This window comes from Chiloscyllium plagiosum, unplaced genomic scaffold, assembly GCF_037043375.1.
Source record: "Chiloscyllium plagiosum isolate Xiang-an unplaced genomic scaffold, Cpla_swu_hap1 HiC_scaffold_41, whole genome shotgun sequence".
NCBI lineage: Eukaryota > Metazoa > Chordata > Chondrichthyes > Orectolobiformes > Hemiscylliidae > Chiloscyllium > Chiloscyllium plagiosum.
Genome location: NW_028270179.1, coordinates 14,645,049 through 14,666,132, shown reverse-complemented (window position 1 = coordinate 14,666,132; position 21,084 = coordinate 14,645,049). Strand labels below are relative to the sequence as shown.

General features: G+C 39.7%; 1 protein-coding gene across 1 annotated transcript; it reads left to right on the top strand.

Annotated features, from left to right (window-relative positions):
• The first annotated feature begins 13,978 nt into the window (after positions 1–13,978).
• Positions 13,979–18,860, top strand: LOC148138158 (putative G protein-coupled receptor 139). The gene is made up of 3 exons (XM_087981835.1): positions 13,979–14,150; positions 16,542–17,450; positions 18,790–18,860. Exons 1-3 carry the CDS (start codon positions 13,979–13,981, stop codon positions 18,858–18,860), a joined length of 1,152 nt encoding a protein of 383 aa, XP_087837961.1.
• Positions 18,861–21,084: the final 2,224 nt, after the last annotated feature.

Here is a 21,084-nt window from a genome sequence, read left to right as displayed (position 1 = left end):
ATACTCAAACCACTTTCACTGAAGATACAGTATCACATTTTTTCGATATGCATAGACTTATGTTTTGCATTATTTATAATACCAAATTGAGTAATTCGCTGATAATAAAAACCTTGTTTTGAAATGATTTATTCCATCTCTAATGGCATAAGGTATTTTATCCAGCAGGTTTAGTAAATACCAAATGTTTGCCCGATATATAAGCATTGCAAAAATGCTCGGCATATGCGTCCACCTCGAGGAGCACAATGTCTATGAACGCTCTGCTTCAGTTAATCTATTTTAGTACTTTTGAGGTGTTTGTCATGTTTTGCATTAATAGCTGCAGGTCCAGTTTTCATTGGGCATCTCATACTCAGCAAACTTTCGAATGTTCTGGTCCTCACTGTTATATCTGTTCTTAACAAGGGTTAATGGACTTGAAACTTGAAACGAGAGATTGATTTATCTCCACGGATGCTACGAGATCTGCTTAGTTTTTGCTTCCAGCAATGCCTGATTTTGTTACTGTGACCTCAGCATTTATTGAAGATCAACAAGAGATAACTTGTATCCAACGTATAAAACTTTAATACACGTATCTGGCAAGGGAGGGAAGGTGTCAAAAATCGAGTCAGTGTACAACAACCTGGGCATGATATATTTTGTTTTCTTTGTATGAGTGAGATCTTATTGGCTTCCGGTTTTAATGCCTGAAGCTGACGGCAATGATCCAACATGAAATGAATGTGTTTGCAAATGTGACCTTGCTAACTTGAACTCTGTCTGTACTTTTACTTGTCTCGGTGTAATGTCCCTTTTGACCAGATAGCATGCTAACATTTCCAATAATTAACTTTATCGGAGAAATTGATTGAACATGTCAGTTACTAATTCTCATACTTATGCAATCTGTCTCTTGATACATTACATGTGTGTTTCTTTCTGGCACCTGCAACATTTCTTCAATGTTCCCATGTGTTTTTGTCCAGTACAACCCATTTCCTATTTACAAACTGCGTCAAGAAATCCTCTGGAATGGTACGTATAATTTCTGCCCCATCCAAGCGTTTTAGTAATACATTCATTGTTGTTCCATCTGCACGCATTTCTTTGCATGTGACGCGACTTGCTATTTATTTTACTGGTCATCAAAGCAGAAACATTACTGCACTGACTACTTTGAGGAACATTCAGGAGGGTTTCTTGTCACTGTATGGAAAAATCTAATAATGGAAGACGTTATTTAAGACAAAAACATCAGATCCATGCTGCTTTCTAATTTAGGATCATGCTGCAAATGTATAAATTTCATACACTATAATGAAACTGAGTTAGTTTTGTTGGGAATTCAACAAATGACATTTCTAAATTATCCTTCCGTCACTTCCTTCACTTTTTGTCTATTTAGCTAATTTGGCAGTCATTGCCATCCTGCCTCGAAGAAGATGTGATCTCTCTGGATGTATCACCTATTACCTTGTGTCCATGGCGGTGACAGATTTCCTTGTCATGGTCATTGCTGTAATATTGAACCGAATTGCTGGAATGTTTTTCCCATCCAGTTTTCTTTTCATCACGCTGATATGCAGTCTCCGTATTGTCCTGATCTATATTGCCATAGACAGCTCTGTTTGGTTAACAGTGGCCTTTACATTTGATCGATTTGTGGCCATATGTTGCCAAGAATTGAAAATTAAGTACTGTACTGAAAAGATGGCAGTGCGTATTATAATCATTGTTATGGTGCTAGTCTGTGGAAAAGACACCTTTTTATATTTTGTCTATGAGCCTGTTTACATAAGTAACAATGTGCCCTGGTTCTGCGTTTTAAAACTGATGTTTTATACATCACCTGCATGGATCGCATATGATGTAATTCTCTCGATTTTAAACCCTTGTCTCCCATTCATTCTGATTTTATTGCTCAATGCTCTGACAGTTAGGCACATTCTAGCATCCAACAGAACCCGCAGGCAACTCCACAGCAGGAACAGTGGAGAAAATCAGAGGGACCCAGAGATGGAGAAACGGAAGAAATCCATGGTTTTACTTTTCGCCATCTCGGGCAGTTTCATTCTGCTATATTCATTGTTTTTTGTAACGAATCTCTACGTCCGGATTGGGAAAGTTATATATTTTTCAGGTTCTAATTTCGATGGATCATCATTTAATTTGGAGGAATCCGGGTATATGCTTCAGTTTTTGAGTTCCTGCATTAATCCATTTATTTATGCTGGAACACAGAGTAAGTTCAGAACAGAAATAATTAATGCAGTGAAGTATCCAATCAACGTCATCGTCAGAGTAGTAAACTTCTGGAAAAAATAAATTCAAACATGAATTATACTTTGAATCTAACGAATTCCAGTAAATTAGTTGATCATGAAAGGCAGGTCATGCTTAACATATTCACTTTAATTCTATGAAGGTATTAGGAGTCCGGTGGACAACTGGGCTGATGTGATTGTATCTCGATTTCCAAATGGTATTTGACAAGGCGTCGGCACATGGCCGGCCCCTGTATCAAATGCTATTCCCCTGTTTACAGATTCAGAGGAAATAGTTTATCTATCACTCAATTCCCGATTTATACGCTGTCAACCTCGGTTGGATCACCTCTGAACATTCTGGACTATAGAGAATGCAGTCGCAGTTTTATCTAAAATGTACTCAGAATTGAATCCGTGAAGTCCTGTCACCATTTCAGTAAACATACGTTAAACTGACTTCAGGGCCAGTGCATCTATCTGAAGATATGTTGTTCCAATTTGCTCACAGTCATGTTTGTGGAGTATAAGTAGACTTTTATGTAACTGCAACACTCTGCATATCTCTCCTCCGGCTCCTCAGGTATTATGGCTCGCATTCCATTGCACTTCTTGACAATCTATGCTCCTGTTCGCGGCATTTTAAACAGTTATGTAACTGATCACCAAATCTCGTTGGACATTCAAGATATTTAACTTCGTATTTTCAAAAGAATGTCATTGTTTTTGAAAAGTGTTGTGAATATTAAGGAAACAGAATATAGAACTTAACAGCGTGTACAGGCCCTTTGGCCGTCGATGTTGCCTCACAGGTGGAACCCATCGAGCCTACACTATTCCATTCTCGTCGATATGCCTATCCAATGACCATTTAAATGCTCTTAAAGTTGGCCAGTCTACTATAGTTGCAGGCAGTGCGTTCCACGCCCCTACCACTCTCTGAGTAAAGAAACTACCTCTGATATACATGTCCTATATGTATCACCGCTCAATGTTAAGCTAAGTCCCATCGTGCGAGGCATTGCCATCCAAGGAAAATGACTCTCAGTGCCCAACCTTCCAAACCCTCTGATTATCTTATATGTCTCAATTAAGTCGCCTCTCGACCTTCTACTCTCGAACGAAAACAGCCTCAAGTCACTCAACCTTTCCTTGGTAGGCATTCCCTCCAAATCAGGCAATATCCTAGTAAACCTCCTGTTTACCTTTTCCAAAGTTTCCAAATCCTTCCTATAATGTGGTGACCAGATATGTGTGCAATATTCCAAAGGTGGCCGCACCAGAGGTTTTTACATCTGCAGTATGATCTCATGGTTCCAAAACTCATTCTCTCTACCAATAAACGCTAAAACAAAATTTGCCTTCTTCAGAACCCGATCAACTTGTGTGGCAACTCTCAAAGATCGATGCACTTGCACACTGAGCTCTCTCTGCTCATCTAAGCCACCAAGCATCTTACCATTAGCCCAGTACTCTGCATTTTTGTCACTCCTTCCAAAGTGTGCCACCTCACACTTTTCCGCATTAAACTCCATTTGCCATCTCTCAGGCCGGTTCTGCATCTTATCCATGTCGTTCTGTAAACTAAAGCCTTCTTCATCACTATCCACAACTCTCCCGACTTTGGTGTCATTTGCAAATTTATGAACCTAGCCTATTATGCCCTCAGGTCATTTATATAAATGACAAACAACATTGGAACTAAATTAAAACTTTCCGGTAGCTCAATACTAACTGAAATCCAAGACGAAAGTTTCCCATCAACCACCACCCTCTGTCTTCTTTCAGCTAGCCAATTTCTGATCCAAACTTTTACATCCCATGCCTCCGCAATAGCCTCCCCGGGGAACCTTATCAAACGCCTTCCTGAAATCCATATACACCAGATCAATCACTTTACCCTTATCCACCTGTTTGGTCACCTTCTCAAAGAACGCAATAAGGTTTATGAGGCATAATTTACTGTTCACAAAACCGTGTTCATTATCTTTAATCAACTTGTTCCTCTCTAGATGATCATAAATCCTGTTTCTTGTAACCCTTTCCAACACTTTACCCACAACCAAAGTAAGGCTCACTGGTCTATAATTCCCAGGGTTGTCTCTAATCCCTTTCGTGAAAAAGGAACAACATTTCCTATCATCCAGTCTTCTGCATTATTCATGGAGACAATGACGATATAAAGATCAAAGCCAAAGGCTCGGCAATCTGCTCCCTGGCTTCCTGGCCAACCTAGGATAAATCCCATCTGGCCCAGGGGACTTTCCTATATTTACTTTTAGTGCATTTTGTATCGTACGATACACCTGTATAGAATGCAAAACGATAGTTTTTACTCTAACTCGGTACATCTCAATAATTAATTCAAACATTTTTTTTTAAAAAAATGCTATTTTTCTCCTCAATATACTTTAGGCGATAAGTGTTTACCATCTCCCTAAAGGTTTGTCACGTGTCTTGAATTGTCCCAGTCCATTTGGTCTGACCCCTTCCTTGGGCCTGTTTAGTTACTTTTACCTCACGCGCAACATTTTGTATACGATTCTGCCTTCACTTTTTTCAATCTGAATTTCAATCTCTCACATATTGTGATTATGCAGTCGAAGAGAATCTTTAACTACTCGTGAACTTATCAATCCTTGCTCGTAAGATGATACGAAATCTTGAATAGTCAATTTTCCAGTTGGCTGCATGGCATGTTGCTCTGAAATAACACTTCTTCATCAATTGTTTGAACATTTGTGCGAGGCTACCCTTGACAAATTGATTAATCGAATCAAAATGCATGTTAAATCATGCATAATTAACTTCCTATCCTTCTCAGAAGCAAGCCATCATTACTTCTGGTTTCTGAATTCGGAATTACCCTTTGACTTTGCATTAAATTTTCCTCCGAAGGGATTTATTACTTCGATTTTTAAATTCCGCCGAGACTGATTGAACATTTTGGTCCTCAGTGCCAATTTCGATTCACAATGCAGACTTGACATCATCCTTAACCAAATGAGCAAATCCACGTTATGCTATGTCTTGGCAATCGTTTTGGAATATTGAGAATCCTTGGGTATTGAACTTCGAAACCGGATCATCCTGTAACCAGTGTTAAGGACCAGGCCAGAACACTTCAAAGTATTGAAGGAAGGTAACCTAGACATTGCCATATTTTTCTTGTTTTGAAGACAGATGTGCAGTAGATATTACAGGTGTGATGCAGCGGGTCAAACCACTCGGCTTGAAGTAAAGCAAAATTTAATTAAACACAACAGTTGAAACACGTACAAAAGAAAACATAGTTTAGAATAACTAACTAAAACACCAATTCGATGCCACAATTAACTAAGGCGCTGTTTCAATTCCCGAAACATCCCATATTCACACATCTTTGCAAAAGTTAATATCAATCACAGACTCTTAGAGGCAGTAGAGACTTGAAAAAGAAACATCAGCCACAAATCATCTGCAGAAGCATGGAAACATTTTACACCTGGTTGGAACTCCTGAATGCCTCCAACCAGCATTTGTTAGCTCAAATGAATCAAGCCAGAAAAATCCCGAACTGGGATAACTGGTCAAAGTCCTTCCCTCTCTCCCTCACCACGCCACCGCAAACCTGGCTCTTTGCCAGAAATTTCAGCACGTCTGCCTTTGCAATCACTTCCATAAATGACCCAAGGACAAAACAATGCCGCCAAAATGACAGAATAGTCATACCAAGTTTCAGGAATCCTCCACCAGGTCTTCCCGATTTGTTTCCATTTGTGCTGACAGCTGATGAATTTTGTTCCAAGTGCTGCCTGCAGTCGCATCTAAGATTTGTTTTCATAATAAGTCAACTGTTTCCTTTTTTCTTTAAATATTTCTTTGGTGCCAAGTTTTCCACACTGATCATTCTTATTCATTGATTTCCAATTAAACCGAGAATTGCTTCGATTATTCACTCCAACTGTTCAATCACATTTTGATGTTTTATGAGGCCTTCCATCACCACGGTCGTTAGACTGGCACCCACAACGGAAGGCTGGCTGGTTTATAAATAGCAGGGTTGTCTCTCCTCTCCTTCTTCAAGGAAACAACATTTACTATCCTCCAGTCTTCTGTCACTACTTCTGTCGACAATGACGACATGAAGTTGAAAGCCACAGGCTCTGCAATCTCCTCAGCTTCCCAGAGAATCCGAGTTTCAATCCCATCGGACCAAGAGGACCGATCTATTTTCACGCACTCCAAAATTGTTTACACCTCCTCCTTATGGACCTCAATCAGATCTTGTGTAATATCCTGCATCTCAGTGTTATCCTCGATAACATTGTCTTTTCCCTGTGTGAACACTGACGAAAAGATCTATTTAGGTCTTCTCCTACCGCCTCCGACTCCACACACAGATTTGCACTACTGTCCTTGACCGGCCCTATTCTTACTCTAGTCATTTGTTCGTTCCTGGAACACCTGTAGAAAACTTTAGATTTGTCTGTGGAAAAAATGGATCCATTGGTTATAATAGGTCCAAAACACCCTGAGCACAGGAACGGTTCCAGTGGATTGGGCAAATGTTAATGCAATGCTCTTATTCAAAAGGAGAAGAAAGCAAAGTGTGGGAAGTGACAGACCACTTAGTTCAAAATATGCTATTAGGGTAAGTGTTGGAAGCAATTTTCAAGAAGCAGTGCCGGGACATTTGAAAAGTCCAAACACTGTCCATCAGAGACAGCAAATTTTTTTAAGGGAAAATTATGTTTGACTAACATGCTAGAGCTCTTCGAAGATGTAATAAACAAAGAAGCTTATGGGGATGCCATAGTTATCTGGATTTCTGGAAGGCATTTAATAGGTTGCCATAGAAACGGTTAATGCACATGTTCGGATCATATGGGATTAGATATAATTTATTACCTTGGACAGGTGATTGTCTGATGGACGGAAGATGGAGAGTCGGGACAATTCTTTTTTGTTGGATGACCAGACATAACTAGTGGCGTGCCAAATAGTGTATTCCTTTCGTCCCAGTTATTTACAAACTATATTAAAGACTTAAATTCACGCACAGAAGGTAAACTTGTCAACTTTGCAGATGACACAAAAATAGGTGGGACTGTAACCTACAATTAGGAAATAAGAATCTTAAGATTGGATATAGATAGGTTAGGACAGTGGGCCAAAATGTGGAAGATGGGGTTTAATGTGGATAGGGTTGAGGTCGTGTATTATGGTCAGAAAATTGAAAAGGCGAGCTATTATCTAAATTGGGATAAACTTCTGGGTGCTGCAGTACAGAGTGATCTGAGTGTCCTCGTTCATGAGCCATAGAAAACTAGTCTGCAGGTCTAAGAAAGAATAAAGAAAAGGCGAACAGAATATGAGTTTTTACAGCTAAACGAATAGAAAATAAATGTAAGAAAATTTTGTTGCAAATATACAAGGCATTAGTGAGTCCACATCTACAGTATTGTGCACAGTTTTGGTACCCTTATTTGAAAATGGAATGTCATTGGAGGCATTTTAGAGGAGGTTCACTGTATTGATACCAGAGATGACGGTTTTGTCATACGAAGAGAAATGGAAAAGTGCAGGTCGACACTCTGAAATCTTAAAGAATGAGGGAGATAAAATTTAGGTATTCAAGATGAAAAAGGTATGGATGAAATTGAGGTGGAATAAACGTTGCTCTTGTGGGGCATTCTAGGATGAGAGAATACAGTCCTGGGGGAAGTGGAACCAAATTCAAATCGACGTTGATCAGAAACTACTTCTCACAAATCTGCAAATTTTTGGAATTCACTAACCCAAAGTTCTCTGGATGCTAGGACAGTAAGTAAATTTAAGTAGGAGTCAGGCAGGTTATTTAATTGGTAATGGGCTGAAGGGCTATGTGCTGAAGGTAGGAAAATGGGCTGAAGAGCATATCCACCTTGGCTGAATGGCAGAGCCGACTCTGCTCCAATGTTTTACGGACATAAATATCGAAAATGCAAACTAAATTCAAAGTGTTGCCAGATCTGGAATTCCATGGTACAGAACAACACAAATTGTACAAGAGGATATTCCGCTATCAACAAACAAAAGTGAATTCAAATCAGACGACAAAGAGTTAACACTTCCACACGATGCCGTGCACTTGCACAGAGAAGAAACCTGATTTCAAGTTCTCCTCATTTGCAATATTTCTGTTCTCCATTCTTTTGGGTGAACGTATCAATTACAGACCCGAATACAGAGTTTACCACATTCCACCCTGAAATACAAAAGGGCTTCGGAACATCAGGTTGATTTTCTCGTTGCGCAAACATTTTCCCAAATCCAGTCCATGTCGCCAAAATTGCCATGGATCACAGAGTGTATCGAAGCAGTTCTTTAGGATTCGGTTAATGTAGTTAAGAGAAAACTCACCGAAGCAATTTGCTAAAACATCAAAGTTCATTAACTAATATTTTTGAGGAAAGGAAAATAAAGCAATTAGCCTCACACCTTTCATACCTTTGGAGACCCCTCGTTTGATAATTGGTCTGAACGTTCACTCCTGTAGTCATCTTGATCCCAGTCTGAGGTGAAGTCCGACAAACCAGAACACAGCTCTCTCTCTGATATAGTGTAACAATCAGCAAGAACAGAAAAATATTAAATTCTGCTATCTTAAGCATGTACAAGAACTTTCACAGGAGCCATGTAAGGTCATGAACCTGTCGTATATCATCAAAACGTTTAGCCCATTAAATGCAAACGTATACATCTGCAGGACAATTGTTGTTTAGCAGTTGCATATTTCAATTACGCTAGTGTAGACTGAAACAAATATCAGTGTGAGGCATGGAATGGTAGAAAATCCTGCAACATTTGCAGAAGAACTTTCCAGAACAGTAAATGTACGGTCCTGCAGAATATGAACCCAGGAAATCAGGCAAATCAAGTGAAAATGTTACACTGGGGGAGAGTTTGGAAAGTACCAATCGTAGTATGTTAATGCTTCATATGTGTTTAGAAAACTACAAAATAAATCAAAGATTATGATCCGAAAAGGAAATTGGATAATTATTAAAGAATGCAAATGTTGCACTGGAGAGCATTGATTGCAAATGGATATTGTTGAATAAACATGAAATAAAAATTAGGCGACATTGAAAAGAGAGATGAATATTGTTGGAGCGGGATTTGAAAGAGGACTCTTGAGTCGATTGTTCAGTAGCATAAATCGATCTCTATTTTGGCCTCCATACCAACGCAGTATGCGAGAGATCTCGAGGACATTCTGACTCTCCTGGACAGGAACAGAATGGCACGTTTACACATTCTGTGTTGAAATGATTACATGTAATATTAATGTCATCTGCAGCCACATCCTTATAACTTGCAATTCTAATGCCATACACGAACGATCAATGATAAAGAACGCAATGGCCGACCCTAGAACTTCCCATCAATCGTGATGTTTGCTAGTCCTGCTATTCCCTGCCCTTGACGTCTTGCACTACATCTTATCGACCACATTTCAATACTGATTTTTCTGGCCCTTTCCGGGTATTTCAGAGCTACATCGTATATTTCCTTACTGCAAATGACTTTCACGATCTGTCATGCAATCTATAATTCTCCCTAATCTTAGTGCAGAAAATGTAGACTGGATTTCATTTCCTACCATTGCCATATCGCTTGCACATTAACGGTACTTACAAATTTATACATCTTTTCCACTAAATAGTACAATTCCGTGGCAAAGCAGACAATTTCTTTCCTTTCACACTACACTAAAAGTTCCAACGCAGAGTGTTTCTGTATCTCTCATCTGCCATTTACGACGTCTTCCAATTGCATACTGTGAGATGGTTGAAAACAGAGGTTAGATTTTCGCAATGGGGTAATTGTCATTATTTTAAATAGCTTGTTAATGTCATCGTTGTTTTCTAACTAAGAGAGAAAGAATTCGAATTTCATTGGAAGGAATAATTTTCTACCACTTGTTCAGCTGGACGAAGCCTATTTAGATTGTTTGGAAATTTCAGGGAAAAGATTTTTTCCCCTGCCAGTGTCGCAAGTTTTGTCTGTCATTCTTCCCTTATTCTTTTTGCATTTGTCCGTTTGGTGTGAATTTGTGATAATTTTTTTGCCGAAATCGTAATGACCCTGCGGTTTAATTGTTTTTTCCCCTTCATCCCCACTCCGCTACGTTTTTGTCTCTGGCTGCTTGGTAATTTTACTTGTACATTCTCATTATTCTAATTTCCCTGCTCATGGAATGAAAGTTTCTGTCTTCTACTACCTATAGTTACGATGTTAAAGGAAATTCAGTTGCAATAATGTGAACTCGTCGACTGTCCTGGCAATTACCTCAGAAAATCTTAATTATTGTGACATTAGACTTTTCTCTTCCTCTGCATTGAATTAAAAAATCTTCAAACTATCGGGTACTAAACCCTCACAAAGGTTCTCTAAAAGTATTTACCAAAAGCTATCACTGCGAGCAATGCTGAATGCCTGCAAAAAGCAAATTTAATTTCCCAGCGTTTGAAACCAATAATGTTGTCCGAATTTGTTTTTATTCTTCATTTTCAATCGTCTCTTTGGGAATTTAGAATAGATGAATTGGTGGTTAGGGCAGCTGAATGTTCCTCCTGCAGGACAGAGAAGGTAAGTTTCACCACTATGTCCTTCTTGACGTCATCTGCGGGAAATGCACTCTCCTCCAGCTCCTTGAAAACCGCGTTAGTGAAATGGAGTTGGAGCTGGATGAACTTCGGACCATTCGGGAAGCAAAGGGGGCTATTGGGAGGCGTTGCAGTGAGGTAGTCACATCTCAGGTATAAGAAAAAGGCATATGGATTACATTCAGGGGACGGAAAGGGAAGAGTCAGACAGTGCAGGTGTTCCCTTTTGCCGTTTCACTCAATAACATTTATACCATTTTCGATACTGTTTCTGGAGATGACTTACCAGGAGTAAGCCAAGGGGTACAGGTCACTGGCAAAGAGCCTGTCACTGTTGCTCAGAAGGGAAGGGGGGAGAGGAGCAGAGAATTAATCACTGGAGTTCCATAGTTAGGGGGACAGGAAGGAGGTTCTGAGGGAACGAGTGGTATTCCCGAGTGATGTCAGCGTTCGTGATGACTTAGATAATGTTTTCGGCATTCTTGAGGGGAATGGGGAGCAGTCCCAAGTCTTGATCTGCATAGGCAATTACGACATAGGTCGGAATGTGGATGGGGCTAAAAGACAGATATTCAGGAGCGAGGGTGGATGCTTGAAGCTAGAACAAGCAGGATTGTTCTCTGTGGTTTGTTGACCATGCCACACGTTTGCAAGTTGAGGATTGGGGAGAGAGGGAAGTTGAACGCGTGGCTATAGGAATGCCTGGATATTTCATAATCATTCGGGGAAGGTGGGACGTATGGTCTACAAACGGGATGGTCTAAATCTGAACCAGCGGAGTGCCAATGTTTTTGGTGGGTCAGTGAAATTTATTAATGACTTTGGGACGTTTTAAACTAAGTCAGAAAGGCGATGGAAAGCCAAATTCTAGCTGCAGTGTCCAGGAGGTTGAGACTAGTGAGGTCAGAAACAGGATTTCAAGGTCGCAGGCGTGTAGTGGCAAGCCGGAAGGTGGTTTCAATTGTGTCATAGAGGGGAGTAGAGACAAGCCTGGTAATTACTGAACAGTGAGCCTTGCGTCGGTTGTGGCTAAACTGTTCAAAAGATTCACATAAAAAGGATTTATAATCATCTGGAAATGAATATGTTCATTCGGGACAGTCAACAAGTTTTTGTCAAGGGTTCGTCGTGCCTTACAAACCTTATTGCGTTATTTGAGAAGGTTACCAAACAGTTGGATTAGGATAAACGGTTGATGTGGTGCAAACATATGCCAATAAGGCGTTTGATAAGTTTGCCCACAGTAGGCTATGGCCCAACATACGGAGGAATGGGATCGAGAGTGATTTAGAGGATTGGATCAGAAATTGGCTTGTTGAAAGAACACAGAGGGTGGTGGTTGATTTGAAATGTTCATCGTGGAGTTTAGATTCTCGTAGTGTACCGTAAACAACTGTTTTGGGGCCACTGCTGTTGTCATTTTCATAAATGACCTGGATGAGGAAGTTGAGGTATGGTTTAGGAAATTTCTGAATAACACAAAGTTCAGTGGACTTGTGGATAGTACAAAAATATATTGCAGGTGACAGAGGGACAGATATAAGCTGCAGAGCTTGTCTGAGTGGTGGCAAATGGAGTTTAATGTGGAAAAGTGTGAGTGGTTCACTTCTGAAGAAGCAACAGGAATAGAGAGTACTGAGCAAATGGTAAGATTCTTGGCAGTGTAAATGAGCAGAGAGATCTCGGTGTCCATGGTCGTGGATACCTGGAAGGTGCCAGCAGTTTGTTAGGGCTGTTAAAAAGGCATAGTGGCAGAAGGGATGAGTTTCGGAACCACAAAAAAATCTTGGAGGTGTACAAAATTCTGCTGGGAAAACACTTGGAGTATTGCGTACAATTCTGGTCATTATATTATAGGAAGGATGTGGAAGCTTCATAAACGTTTCAGAGATTATTTACTCAGATTTTTCCATGGTATAACGGGAAGGTCTTATGAGGAAAAGCTGAGGGACTTCCGTCTGTTTTCATTAGAGACAAACTAGTTGAGGGCAGACTGAATTGAGACAGGAAAGATAATCAGAGGGTTAGATAGGGTGGACATTGAAAACCATTTTCCTCGGATTTTGATGGTTAGCATGAGGGCGCATATCTTTACATTGAGGGGGTGCAGATATAAGACAGATGTCAGATGTATTTTCTTTGGTGGAGAGTAGTAGGGGCGTGAAATACACTGCCTGCAACAGGAGCACTCTCGCTAAATTTAAGGGCATTCAAATGGTCATTGGAGAAACATATGGATGAAAATGGGATGTTGGAGGATAGATATTCTTGAGATTAGTTCCACAGTTTTGCGCAACATCGAGAGCCGAAGAGTCAGTACTACCCTGTCATGTTCTATGTTTTATTTTCTAATGTATGCGTCTACTGTCACGAGAAAGTGTAGCTTTGTAATTATGTTTTGTCAAGTTTTCCCTTTCCATTTTTAAATGGAAATTTTAAAGCAAATGGTTTCTATTTGGGTTGTGCTTAACAGAAAAGGAGCATTTTATCTGCATTCTAGTCCCATCCTTGTAAGGCTCTGTTGTTATTCTCACATGTATTTGGTTATCTTTCTGTGAAGGGCATGGCTGACCTTTATGAAGTGCTGCATCCGATACAATTCTCTTAAACCATTATTTGTCAGCTTACAAAAAAGAACAAGTTGGCATTTTATCACACTCAGCCAACTGCAGCTTAAGCAATCATAGTAACAGATAGGTGCATAGTAATCAGATATAAATTTTGTTTACTGAAGGCTAGGGCACCCTGGATAACTTATGATCTTATTGACAAAATACAGACGTAAACCAAAACGCATGATTAGTGAAATAATAACATTACTAGAAATCAGGAAGAGTATCTCAAATGCAGAAGAGAAGCTAACGTTTGAAAGAAGAAGGCTGACAGAAAGTATGAGAAAATGATGCACTCTGTACTGCAGCCAATAGAAAGTTGTAGTTAATCATAAAAGAAAAGTGAATAACACTGATCACTGAAGCAAATAATATATTATCAGTACAAAATGAACATAACGCTTCTGAATTTTTCAAATTAGAAATTGGTTCAATGCTGATGTTAAATTTGTGGGACTTGAACAACTGAGCAGTGTTGTGATAGATGAAGAAGATAATCTTAAAAATCTGGAAAACGTCAGATGGAGATGTCACTGGGCTCGAGAACGATGCAGCCCAGATTGCTGAGAGATATGACGAAACATATTCTGGAACTGTAAACCGATTTTTTCCAAGTCTGCCTGGTTACAAATTCAGTGTACGGGAACTGGAGGATGGTAATATAACACTTTTAATTTGGAAACTGACATCGGGAAAATGTCAGTTCCACAGCATTGCGGTAAGAAAAGAACTGATAGAGGCCATGATAGTGGATGAAAGGGATACAAAATGAAGATATAATAGACAGTTAACCTTACTTTTTCACGGTCATGCCATGGCTGACAAATTTATTTATGTTCTTTGATGATGTGACACAACCAATGGATGAATGTCGGACTGAGCGTATTGTACATGTTATTCTTTCACTTGGCGTTTTTCCTAAAATTCGATCAGAAAGTGTCAATTTAACAGTGCGACATATTTGGTATATTGATTTTTATCGCCTGAATTCATTGCAAGTTGCGTTAATTCGTTTGTGTTAAACATGGCAATAAACAGTCATGTGAAAGCAAGCCTAATTATTACTCACTTACTGTTGACAATGTAAACGCTGATGATTCCTAACATGTGACTGATGCAGAATCTTCCAAATCCTATCTTGGGAGAATTTGAGTTCCAATTATTTAAACGAACTTTTCTGAACGCTCAACAAACGGCCACCACTACATTCTGCAGAAAATGCATGCCCCACCAAGAGGAGTACCATATGCTATTAATTACACAGCACTGGCGACGATTGTTGTTCTAGGTAACCTTTCCCAGGTCACGATATATTATCCTTCTGTCCATTTTCTCACAAAGGCCAGAATTATGGAACTATAGTTTAAAGACTGAATGAAGAGAAAGACAGAATCCGTTTGTATTCTGTCTTGCGGAAGGGTCACTCGACCCGAAGCATTAACTCTGACATGTCTCCACAGATGCTGCAAGACCAGCAGATTCTGTCAACAATTTCTGTTTCTGTTACGTTCCTGAAAATAATCAGTTGAAAATTAAACGTTTGAAGTATTGAAAATAACTGCATAAACATGGTTTAATGATTTGGATATGGTTGGGATAAGAACGATAAAGAAACTGCGGCTGCTATAAGTCAGAGACAAAAAAAAGACGTTGCTGTAAATTTCAGCAGGTCTGGCAGCATCTGTAAAGGGAAACCAGTATTAACATTAGAAATAATCGAGGACACAGATCTAATGCATCAAATGCCAAAAAGAATAACTTAAATTATCAGCATAAAGGAAACTTCAGGAAAGACGCAAACCAACTCCGAGAAAACGTGATTGGAAGAAAGGTTTTGAACCTCTTTGACATTTATACAATGAAAGATCAATCAGTTTTCGCTTGAGTACAGACGAACGAACAAGGAATCTAATGGCGACTTATAAAATTCTAACAGGACTAGATAGGGTAGACGCCGGAGGAGGTTTCCGACGGAGGTGAGTCCAAAAACTCGACAGGTTTAGGGTGGAGGAGATATTTATTCACCAAGGTAGTGGTAAGCCTGTGAAATTAATTACAGAAAAAGTAGTTGATGACAAAAATTGAATGCTTTTCAGAGGCGGTTAGATATCGCACTTCGGGCAAATGTGATAAATGGTGATGAGGAGAAAGCAGGATTATGCTATTGAGTTGAATGAACTGCCCTGATCGTGATGAATGTTTGAACATGTGCGAAGGGCAAAATGGTTTCCCTCTGCGCCTCCCATCTATATTTCTATGTTTCTATGTATTGCAAAAATGTCGTGGAATTGGTGCTTCGCTTTTAATTACATCCATAATTGACCAGGTTATGTTGTTCAATTGATACTGGAAATCCTGTTTCCAGTTTTGTTGGTTATCTCAAAAGTATTATTCAGTGAAAGATTAATTAAATACGTTGTTAATTAAAAACTGGCAAAATAATTTACGAAATAATAAAATTGATGAACATATGATGTAAGTTTAATGACGGATAAAGTAAACGTATCAGGAAAGAAAGGGATGGTCGGTGCAGATGCAATTATGAATCACACTGATCTTCAACGTCTCTTCATTATGTCATGTCCACACGTTTCCATTAAATATTTCTGCACTTAAATGGCTTTAAATTGACACGTGCAATTTCAGTTCAAACAGTACTGTTGGTGGTCTAGATCACTTGAATCCACAACTAAGCCATGTGCCCAAAAGAAACTTAATTTTAGCAATAATGAGAGATCATTGCTGCAATGAATTTCGAATAAGTAGACTCTTGTTACAAAAAAAAAGAAAGATTATTGAGCAGGTCTTTTTATGCTTTAAACAATATATTCCAGAACATTAAATTATGGGCGTAAGCATCAGTTCATTTGTTGCTTTGAAAATGTTAATATGTGTCAATGTTTATGATCTCTATCCTTGCTGCACCAAATTTCCAAGCAATTCCTTATCAGTTCACGGGGCCTTCATTATGAAACTTAATACGTTACTTCAGAGATAAGTGCATGGAGTAATCACTCTTTCACTTTTTCACTCACTTCTTCTTACAGTTAATTTAATGGAGATTGTGATACTAACGCGTGGAACTTGCGGCCTCTCCCGATGTAATACTCGATACTTGGTCTCCATGGCTGTGACGGATCTCCTAGTCATCATTACTGTCGTACTTCTGAAGCGCAATCCAACGATTTACTTTCCAGGTGTATTCCTGTCCATTACTCCAATATGCTGCATCAGCATTGCATTGATTAATGCAGCTAGGGACATCTCTGTCTGGTTAACAGTTTCTTTCACCTTTGAGCGATTTGTTGCAATTTGTTGTCAGAATCTGAAAACGAAGTACTGCACTGAAAACAAAAAGGCAGCTGTAGTGATAGGGATAGTTTGTGCGTTCGGCTTCCTGAAGAATATACCGTGGTATTTTATGCATGAGCCAATCTTCATAATTAATAATGTTCCATGGTATTGCAAACTGAAGGAAATCCGTTATCCTTCATCAATATGGGCAACATTCCAATGGACAGATCGTAATTTAACTCCGTGCCTCTCATTCTTTCAGATTCTTTTCCTCAATGTCCTGACGGTCAGAAACATTCTCGTGGCGAGTGCTGCCCGCAAGAGACTCCGGGCTCAGACAAAGGGAAACAATCAGAGTGATGCAGAGATGGAGAAGAGGAGAAAATCCATTGTTTTACTTTTCTCTATATCTGTAAGTTTCCTTCTCTTATGGACAGCGTATGTTGTGCAGTTCTTTTTTGAGCGATTCATAAATGAATACAAACTTCAAGCGTTCACTGACCCCAAGTTTAATTTTCAAGAAAGCACAAATATGCTTCAGCTATTGAGCTACTGCACAAATACATTTATGTATGCAGTGACTCAAAGGAAATTCAGACAGCAGTTACACGAAGTGTTGCACCATCCATTGAGTCTAATATGTAATTTACTTCGACAACAATGTAAGTAAAAGTCACTGCATAAGTGAAGCTATTAGAAGCGTTCAGATTATTTGTGTTTGATAAAACAGCAGGATTACTGAACGTCAATTTCCAAATATCAATTGGAATCGTTTTCTTGTGTTGGCGCATTTGCGTGAAGTTTATAACTTTTTTCAATTACTGTTGAAAAAAACTCACTGAAAAGCAGTGAAGCCATTCAGGAAATTACAAGGACAGTGCTGGGGAATTACGGTGGTGTCTTTAAAAATAATTTGCTCACCAGTATTCTTACTGTTATGAAGTTCAAGGCGTGTTCTCTACCGTTAAGAGAGAATGAATGCTGTTCTGAACTGGCATATTACAAGCACCTGTGATACGACTAGATGGCAGTCCGAGTGTGTACTGGAAAATTGAGAATATGGAACATTTACAGATTGAATGGATATGTGAGATTTGTGTGCTGTTTTGGGAACAAATCAAATTTAACCAGTCATCTTATATTATGCCCGAAGGGACTAACATCCAATCGAGTTTTAGTTTATTGTTTTGACATGATTTGGATTTTGTAAATGCATATTTTATATTGTGGCACAGACAGTCTCACACAGGGCTGCTCACACCTTAAATGGATTATCTGGGCCGACCTGACAATAATTATTAAAGTTTACTTGGCAATGTAACGTCTACATGTTCTGCGATTTACATATGAAAGAATCGAAACCAGTATATTCATTCGAAAAGATGAGAGACTTAACAAACTATCCAGGTCTTTTTCAATATATAATTTCGGTTACATCACACTGTAAATAATTGCTATAAATTCTGTGTCTATCGACCTTAAACTCCACAACCACTTGATGAAGTAGCAGTGCTCCGAAAGCGAGTGCTTCCAAATAAACCAGTTGGACTCTCACCTGGTGTTGTGTGATTTTAACTACAGTTTTGTCAACCTCGAACGAATGAGACGATCCAAGTCTGGGGTGGGTATAAATTGCAGATCTTTTGAAAATGCTCAGAGAGAGCACTTGCCATCAAGACTGAAAAGCCATGAGATCTAACATATTGCTCTCCAAACAATTAGAAAACACTTCATGAAAGGTATCTTCTCATGTGAAAGACTGTCACAGAAGATGAAAGTGGCTCTGTGGGTTTGAAATTAAGTTGATGTAATTTGTAGAAGTGTCTTATTGGAACATCACATTGTTATAGATTTTTTCCAGGTAATAAGCATTTAAGAGAAGTGGGGCAATCTTTAAATTGTGAAAAGCTGTTCATTGATCACTTTTAGCGTTAAAATAATTTGACGTTACTTTCTTTAAATAGTAGACATTGAGGGTTTTTGTCACTTATATATTAACAGATTGCAAGGCGAAGCGAGTTTTTCAGGGTGAATGTGTTGAAGTAACAGTGTGGTTCACCGCCGTGTTGTAAAAGTCTGTGGACTTGGGTCCGAGATTCGATCGGGTTTAGACAGATCCAGTCAGGGATTTGAAAAGACTTGCAATGATTTGACGCAGAAAATATCCCAGAAAATGTAAACACTTGCTGATTCGTGTCCTGATCATCAAATAATTTATTGTTTAATTTCGGTTACTTGTGAATGGTTAAATTAAAAGTGAGGGAAATGGTTCTTAAGATTGCTAAATAAGTTTGAAGAGCGTCCCAAATTTGCGAAGACAGTTTAGAAAGCCAGAGGAAAGATGTGCTGTCAGACTTAGCAAAGAGGTTAGAATTGGATTAATCAGGTCCAAAATGAAAGCTGGAATTGCAATGAAGTTGGTCAAGCACTTGTACAGAAAAACAGACAATTCATTTGATTTAGAAAAACTTAAATTGCACTATCAGGCAAGTGGGGTTAGTCAATAAAGAAAGGGAAATAAGAGCCATGTTAGAGCCATTTGTGGGGAGGTGAGAGTGAGGATTAGAGGTCTTCTGAGAAGATGAATGAAACCGTTTTATTTGGTGGTGGCTGAACCCTCGACCATACACGTGTAATGTCTCCCAGCCGCCCTCCTCCACGAACCAAACAAAGGAACTCTCTGGTAAGGTTTTTCTTTTTTTGTAGTGTTTTATTGAGTGATTTAGTAAACAAAAGTTCATTTTTCGCTAACCTAATTTTAAGACTGATTTTAAATTTAAAGTTAAAAATGGCAGAAGATCTTAAAGCTGTGTGATGGTCCTCAGCGAGGCCAGGGACACATCTGATGTCCCTGCCTCCTTCACGTGAAGGACGTGTGTCCAGTTACAGCTCTTGTTATACCGTAAGACTGCTCTGGAACTTTGGATGGACTCACTTTGCAGCATACACAATGCTGATGGAGTCGTGGATAGCACACTTCGTGAACTGGTCATACCGCAGATGGAGATTAGATAAGATAATTTACATTGTGGAAACAGGCCTTTCGCCCCAACAAGTCCACGCCGACCCTCCGAAGAGCAACCCACCCAGACCCATTGCCCTACATTTTCCCCTTCAACTATCACTAACAATTTAGTATGGCCAATTCACCTAATCTGCACATTTTTGGACAGTGGAGAGAAACTGGAGCACCCGGAGGAAACACACGCAGACACGGGGAGAATGTGCTAACTCCACACAGACACTTGCCTGTGGCGGGAATTGAACCCGTGTCTCTGGCGCTTTGACGCAGCAGTGCTCACCACTGTGCCACCGGGCCGCCCATAGATTGCTGAGGCAGAAAGTGAATGGCTGACCAAAAGTCATAGGAAGATCAGGAAGGCAGTACAGGTATCATCCTCGATCATTTCCCTCCAAAACAGGTATACGGTTGTGGGAGATTTCTCACCAGTGGAAGGCAGCAGTAGCCAGTTTCATGGCCCATGGCTCGCTCTGCTGTTCAGAAAGGAGGGGAAAAGAGTGGAAGGGCTGTATTCATAGGGGAATCAATTGTAAGGTGAGCAGATAGGCGGTGCTTTTGTCAATAACGTGTCGCCCGAATGGTTTGTTGCCTCCGAGGTGCAAGGGTCAGTAATGCCTCGAATCAGCTGCACAATATTCTCAAGGGAGAGGGTGAACAGCAGTTGTCGTGGTGTATATAGGCACAAACGATATAGGTGAAAAACGGGATGAGGTCCGACAAGCCGAATTTAGGGAATTTGGAGCAAAGTTAAAAGTGGGAAATCTAAGGTAGTAATCTCAGAATTGTTACCAGTGCCACGCGCTAGTTAGATTAGGAATAATAGAATAAGCAGGATGAATGAGAGGCTAGAGAGATGGTGCGGGGGTGGGGTGTTCAGGTTTTTGGTACTTTGAGACATATTCTGGAGGAGGCAGAACTATTACAAATTGGATTGTCTCCAACTGGGCCAGACTGAAACCAATATACTTGGGGGCACTTTACTAACACAGTTGGGAGGGTTTAGCTAATGTGGAAAGGAGTTGTGAAACAAATGAGGTTAGAGAACAATGAGGAAGTAGTACCCAAAGCCCATACAGAACTATATAATGAAGTCAGCGTGACTCAGGGGACGAGGAGGCAGGCAGCAGATGATGAATACAAAGGGACCGTTGTTCTGAGGTGCATTTGCTTTAATACAAGACGTATAGAATTTAAAGCGGATGTACTTCGTGCTGCGATTAGTATCTGGGAGAATGATGTGATTACTATTTCTGAGACTTGGTTGAGGGAAGGGC

Bases quoted from the DNA above. Each gene is read 5' to 3' on its own strand.
- LOC148138158 (XM_087981835.1), top strand. From the start codon at position 13,979: ATGAAGAAGATAATCTTAAAAATCTGGAAAACGTCAGATGGAGATGTC. The intron at 14,151-16,541 runs GTAATATAACAC...TTCTTCTTACAG, and splicing joins TGTACGGGAACTGGAGGATG to TTAATTTAATGGAGATTGTG. The intron at 17,451-18,789 runs GTAAGTAAAAGT...ATATATTAACAG, and splicing joins TAATTTACTTCGACAACAAT to ATTGCAAGGCGAAGCGAGTT.